The sequence below is a fragment of the Ylistrum balloti genome, unplaced genomic scaffold (genome assembly GCF_031769215.1).
Source record: "Ylistrum balloti isolate Yb309-2 unplaced genomic scaffold, AGI_CSIRO_Ybal_v1 Utg369772, whole genome shotgun sequence".
Classification (NCBI taxonomy): domain Eukaryota; kingdom Metazoa; phylum Mollusca; class Bivalvia; order Pectinida; family Pectinidae; genus Ylistrum; species Ylistrum balloti.
This window is the reverse complement of record NW_026781965.1, coordinates 2,079,949-2,087,199: the sequence shown is the minus strand read 5'-3', so window position 1 is coordinate 2,087,199 and position 7,251 is coordinate 2,079,949. Positions and strand designations below refer to the sequence as shown.

Sequence of the window (7,251 nt, the reverse complement as noted above, 5' to 3'; positions counted from 1 at the left end):
CCTGCATCACTGCAATTACATGTAACCAAAATATTCTGTATTACGATGACTGTCAGTATGGACGATTTTGACTGTGATGTCTTTTTAAATGCTGAAAATATCACTCTTTTCTACGTAACAATAAATTTGTTTGTATTTAAAGTCCTAAAGTATTTTTTTATATTATTATCTTCTCCAATGATGAAGAGTTACAGCAATAGAGGGGAAATATAATATCTATTCGAACAATATTGGAAAAAAAGAAACTTACATGGAGACATACACACATTTACACAGACAAACACATACATACACAAGTTCACACAATAATTCGTTCAACGATATAGAATTAAACAAATCACCTTTCAATAATACATTAACATATGATTTGTGTGTTCGTCTCATGCTAAGAGTTCAAGATTCATTTCACAACTTTAGGTATTAAACGATATACTACAGATTTTCCTTCGACCTCCATACAATGATATATGTATTTACGTGAACGCGCGAAAACGCAGTGTACATTGGACTTCATGACTTGTGCAACACTATCATAGACAATGCTTATGCCTGATTAAATTACAGGCCACTGTGTTGTAGGATTTAGTAATAATGATAATTGAGATAATTTTAAAACCCTCCAATTCCTATGGAGATAAATCATAGTTAAGGATACCGCCAAGGAGATCATGAAGTAAGTGGTAATTAGACACAGAGACGTATATATGTGATATATCTGATATATACGTCTCTGTTAGACATTAAGATAAGATATATATGAGTGGTATAATAGCATATATTTAGGGTCACGAATTTCCACATACGGTTTGACAATTTTCCTAAATGTACATGAAATTATGGGAAACGTAAAGTAAGTTTCCATACAGCATACGGTTGCAACTTGTTTTGGAGGAATCACTGTTCAGTTTCACATAGATTTTACTTGTACAAAACTTGTATAGTTGCTGACTAATTTGTTAGGGAAAACACCACCTTTCAAAAAATCGTTCAGTACAAGTTGTATTTGTGTAAAATATTCATAATTTTAGGAACTAAACCTCAGTTTTAAAAGGACAGATTGAATTCTAGTAGGCGTTTAATAAAAGCTCACGTGTTACACAGACACCTTCCTATTCTACCAAGCAATAATATTTTCATTGATATATGCTTCAAGTAGAAACCAACTAATCAGCGATGTTCACATATCTGTTCTTGTTCTTACATTAAAACCTTGGACTGATTTTACAATGTAGTTTTGAGCTTTTTTTCTAACTCATGTAAATTTCATTTTGTTTCGATTGCCACGATTCACACCCAGACACTGCTGACGGGTATACTTTAAACTTCACATTTTGGCAATAGTAATAGCATTGTATAACAGTAAGGACACATGTATGTGCCCCCGAAAGGATTAAAGACATAACTCATTTCATTTATAACCTGCACGTTCTGAACGTTCAACACTGTTATATCTACTGTTCAATAAGACGCCAACATGAATTGTATTTTCTACAATTGGTTGTTGCCTTCCATATAAAATGACGTCACAATGAACATTGAATTTCTGGGTTTTTTTTTCTTTTTTAGTGAAAGCAATAATTTTAGATTTAATGGGTGGAAATATAAATCTCCAATTCGTAATATATAACTCGCAAATATTGGTCTTGGTGTCTTTTTAAAAGCTGAAAATACCAGATCTTTTCTACGTATCAATACATTTGTTTATATTTGAAATATTTTTTTATATAATTTTCATAAATGACCAATTGATAATGTTTGTTTTATTGCGATTAAATAATCATATATCTTGTTTCGAAAATGGAATCGGTGACACAATTTCCTCTTCTAAACCTCCATACATAATTACTGAATAAAATTTCATTATTTTTAACGTTTTGTTACAAGGTGATGCTGTTACAATGTCAAACTTGTCGTAGATGTCTGAAAACAACGTGTCAGAATTTAGAAATCTTCCAAATACAATATGAGTACATTAACTGGTCGTCATTTTGATCGGTGTGTCGTTTCGCCTGAATAAACGAATGGGCCCGGTTTAGCCGGTCAACCGTTTACGCGAATGGGACTTTATACCTGAGTTTGTCGGAATCAATCAAACGCTTAGTATTTGCGTGTAAGTGCTTGTTAAAATATCCTCGTTGAAATGGCCTTGGAATTCACTATCAAACCTGTCAGCCTATCTTTAGTTCTATTTATTGCTTTGATATGTCTTTGTAAACAAATGGCATGGGCGGGTTGGACTGCTGATGGAGGATATGAAGGAGCGTATCCGGGTGGATGTACGAAGCTCACTGGGTAAGATTGAATTGTTGATCTTTTTATAGATCAATGACGTGTCACGATTGCGATCATCACGACATTTGATTTGTCGTACGCGTTTTGCTTAAATTTTGACGAAAAGCAGAAATTTATCAGCCCAATTCATTGAAAAGTTGATACAACATTTTAATTCTTTAAGCTTATTGTTGTATTCGAAATACCTTATGCAAAAATAAATTTTGTTCTACCTAACAATCATGGTCGGTACGTAGGAGAAAAGGTCGCGATTAAAAAAATATTGACAAACAATTTAGATTTTGGTCAATATATGTGCAAGTAATACAGAGTTATCATATTCAGAAAAGTTGCATAAGAGATGCATACTTGTTCCGAACTCGTGATCTCACCAGTAGTCAAGTTTTTGTGAAAGTTAATGATGTTATCCGTTGTTGTCCATTTATTTATTGAAGGATGTATAATACAACTTCACAAATATGAATGTTTTATTTCCCCAACCATAAAAACAAAACTGTCATAATATTCCAGTTAGTTTTGATGACCTGGGAAGAATGTATGCATTTATGGGGATTGCCAGCAAACAAAACATGAGCAAAATTATAAGGGAGATTTTAGAGCAACTAAGGTTGGTAAAAAAAAGGTCTGTTGGGAAACTGGATACATAATGGGTTTTATTGGAGATAATTAAACTTTAGTTATACACAAAGTGTCCATGATTGCAATTGCATGACACATTTTGCATAAAGCATTTAGCATAATGCATTTTGCAAAGACGCTTTTGCTCTGGATATCATGAAAAAGGCCATCGGTATGTTGTTCTGTGAGTTAGCTACCAGCTTTACCACAAGGAAACCCAATTTCGAAATTACTCTGGTTGTTCATGGGGCTATAAACTCAGCAAAACAAATCATTGGAAATCATGTGCAATATTTATGTAGAAATAAGCCCGGAGGACATAATTGGACTGCAGTTAGAGATAGAACATATCACTGGACAATTTCTATTGCAAGTACATTAACTTCAATAGATGTGATGTGTCTAAATTCAGGAATGGGCTTATTGTTAAGTGGTATCATCAAGAAATGAATTAACTTTATAATTCAAATATGATTTTGTTATAAGTTTGTACATTTGACGCTCCTTTGAATTACAGAGAATGTCCAGAATTTGAACACTGCATCTATGATGAAGAAGAATGCCGTCCTGGTAGTAATTTATGTCGTTGCATGTATGGTAAGTCTAATGGACAACTGGATGAAATTTTCCTTTCATTTCTATGTAAGAAATGGAGATTTTGTTTCTACACTACTTTCCATGGCCTCCATTCACACAATATTGCTTCAGTTTTGTACAATAAGTACAAGTATACCTTGTTGTACTCGGGGTGACCTCTGCTGTGAAAAGGAGGCATATGTACCGATATATAGCATACATGTTATTGCTGTAAAATTTGACAAGGAAAGAAATATTTATATAAAGAGCACAAAGCCCGAGCAGGGACACCCAATTATGAGTTTTTTAACACTACAGAACGGTGAAGTGAACTTGCCAAACATCAAGGATTAACTGAATGCCCTGCCAGCTTAATGTATCGATGCAAGTTCAAAAATTGCCATTTAAGGAATTAAGTAGAGTGGAAGTGGGGTGTTACACTCAGCCTTGTTATACACCAGATACTGAAAGTTCAAGGAGTGAACCAGGTATTATAAACCATATATTTTCTGCTTAGGCTGTGTGATGGATGGACATTACTTACGTTACGAGCAGTGGCGAAGACTTCCTGGTAGAGGCATCTGCATGTGTGAAAACCCTACTAAAAATAAAGTAAGTACTGTATCATCAAATCCATGATTTGCATTCTTCATATCAGATATTGTTGAGATGGTATATATACTAGATCAACTAAATGGAGCATGAAGAAATAAGATACACATAATGGTTTCACATTGAAAACAAAGCCAATCTGAATAAAACCAGATCTTAATTCACTACAATACTCTCCATCCTTCAAGGCATTTTGAAGAGATATATTTTAATCACATTCACAGTGTAAGAGATGTATTTTATTAGATTGAATACAAAATATGCTTCATTGTATATTGTAGAGATAACACAACAAATGATAGTGGTATATAGTATTTCTTACACTCAAGTTAAATATTTTTCAAAAATGACAAGCTTCTGCGAGGATTTTTGTAACTTTTGGAAAATAAAACCAAAAAGGGGAGTTAAGAGTCAACACTGGGTTGGTTTATGATAGGTTTCTAGTCCCTTCTGTCTGGAAACCCGAAAGTATGCAAAATGATTGAGGGATAAAGAAGAAATATTACGGGCTTGGAGGTCAGGAGAAGCCCGAGAGGGAGAAACTGGTTGTCAACAATAAATCTAAGAACACAGCCTCTTCACCTGTCGTGATTGACCTTTGTACCTCTAATATTTTGAAAAATAAGTAACAAGAGTGTGTTTTGTGTATATCATCAGATTGGAGGTAATGATATGACCTTCAGTGAAATGCTGCTGATAAATATGCAAAACTGATACTTTCAGAAATATATGGATATATCGTAACTCATTAAAACTAAAAATGCATTGGTTTATTTTCAAAGCAAAACAAGATATAAATACAGATAAAAAAATCATGTTACATTTTTTCCAAAATAAATGTGAACTATTCATTAGGCATTATAATTTCCCCCAGTGTGTGAAGCACCTTTTTGGTCAAAGTTTATGCTATCTGCCAATGAAAACATGCTAAAGTGTTAAACCATATGTGGTAAAATCATATGACATGTATGTTGTAATATATGATGCCTTGGATTTTGAAAAACACTCACCTATTGTCACAGTGGTTGAAAAAGTTCTTTAATTGGTTCAAATTTTGGATATTTTATAATTACCGAAGACTTGATGCATAGGGGATGTATTTCCCAAAGAAGCAATGGGTCATGAATGGGCTACATTTCTTTGAACATGTATTAATTTTGGGCAGTTTTATTACATCCCAGATATTGCAAAAAATAAAACCCCTCAAAAGTGATAACATTTAAAATATAAAACAGTATAGCAGATTACCAATAGATTTAAGAGAGCAAAGGAAGTGACAAATATTGGTATATATTGCTGATATTGTTTGAAAATATTGAACACATGTTTGATATACCAAACATCAAATATATGTTTTGAATATACCAAACATCAAACAGATGTTTGAATTTACCAATCATTACACAAGGACTTTAAAATTAAATAAAAAACACACTTGTTGACTTTATATCAGTATATATTAACAATATGTGTTATAAGAAAAAGTATTTTTCCGTCATACCTTGTAATTTTTTGTTGTCATTGTAATGTTTTTCTTTTCTTTTCAGACAAAATGTGTGGAGCACTTAGATGAATTCTAAAAGATAATTGTCAAAGACAGAAAGTGGGAAGACTCTGAAAACCAGCATTTTTATTTTGTTTTTTAATATTTCTAGTACAATATGGTATGGCATGATAAGATCGGAGATGTTTACCATAAAAAAATTTCTAGGCTGGATTTTTTTCATTACAAGGTCAACTGGTTTACTTATTATTTTCCCTTAAAATTGAAAAAATGTAAGTTAAAATACAAGGGGAGATAAATGTGTTTTGACAGTGAGGGAGATCCATTTTTTTATGGTGATCTGTGAATAAAATGAAGATCTGGGGTAATGTTAAAATACATCATATTTAGTAGGGAAAGTTTGTTTGGGATACGCAATATACACATTATAAATTTGAGATTTTTCTTGATTTGTAGTTGTGTGTTATAATAGATATATAGCTATATGTATGCATAACCTATTTGTATTTTTATGCTATGTTGGGGGAGAAAATATTTTATTAAATATTATGCAATATTTCGATGGATATATACTAATAACATATTTTACTTTCAAATAATAGCTCACTGAAATTGTCTCCTGTCAGCAAAGCTTGAGAAGAATTTACAACATTTATCTCTTTCAAAAGTAGCCTTTGTCATTAGAAGCCTGGAATGAAAACCATTTGACAGTTAATGTTATTTTTCCTTCAGGTCTCAACTGGTTTGGTCTTTCATTTAGAGAACTTTGGTAGTTTTGGGCAAATCATGACTTTCTGTCTGTGTAATAGATTGATGTTATCCAGCCATTTTGTCCTGCAAGATAAAATGTCATTTCAGTGTTAATGAAAGGAAATCATATTCTACCATGTCAGTGCCTATTTATTCTTGATTTCCAATTGATTGAATAATAATTAACACGCTATGTACGAAATATTTTTTTATCATTTTTACAACATTCCACTTTTAGTCTTGTGTTAATATGTATTGTTGTGGACACAATTGGTTGAACAGATATAATGTCCTGTTTTCTGATATCCTGAAACTTGAACATTCCATTGGTGATAAGTGATTGTAAGAAATTAACAACACCTGATAAGAATTGAAATGACTTTACAGAAGTAAGCAGATATTTATTTTCAGATATATATTGTATGTGTATTGCATATCTTCAAAGCATTTGTAATTGTTATGGTAAAAAATACTTTACTTGGTGCATTGTTCTTAGGAAAAAACAAAAGAAAAACCCACAAAAGTGTTGTTCTTGGAAATCCGTTTCCCTGTGCCAAGGTATGAATTTATCTTCATTTAGGTTTGAAATCCAGACATGTTTTGTGATTTTACTTGAACAAATACATAGCAATAATTAAATGGCCTGATATATTCGACAAGAGAAATAGAAACCAGATAAATTTACTTTTGTTGCCCAAAAATACTCATTTAATTGTTAGTCATTCCCTGCAAAGTGTGAGATGGAACAGATTTTACAACTGGATCAATGTTTTATATTGAGGAAAAATTCCAAAATGAGTAAGGTTTAAATCGTACTCATTAGACATGTAGGAATGTCTTCTCATATATTTACTTTATCATAATACATCTACTGGTGAATGAATCTTTTGCAATCCTTA

General features: G+C 32.2%; 1 protein-coding gene across 1 annotated transcript; it reads left to right on the top strand.

The window, feature by feature from the left end:
- The first annotated feature begins 2,053 nt into the window (after positions 1-2,053).
- On the top strand, positions 2,054-6,554 carry LOC132543890 (uncharacterized). The gene is made up of 4 exons (XM_060207428.1): positions 2,054-2,292; positions 3,428-3,507; positions 4,004-4,098; positions 5,646-6,554. The coding sequence occupies exons 1-4, from the start codon at positions 2,141-2,143 to the stop codon at positions 5,676-5,678; spliced, it is 360 nt and encodes a 119-aa protein (XP_060063411.1). The 5' UTR covers positions 2,054-2,140; the 3' UTR covers positions 5,679-6,554.
- Positions 6,555-7,251: the final 697 nt, after the last annotated feature.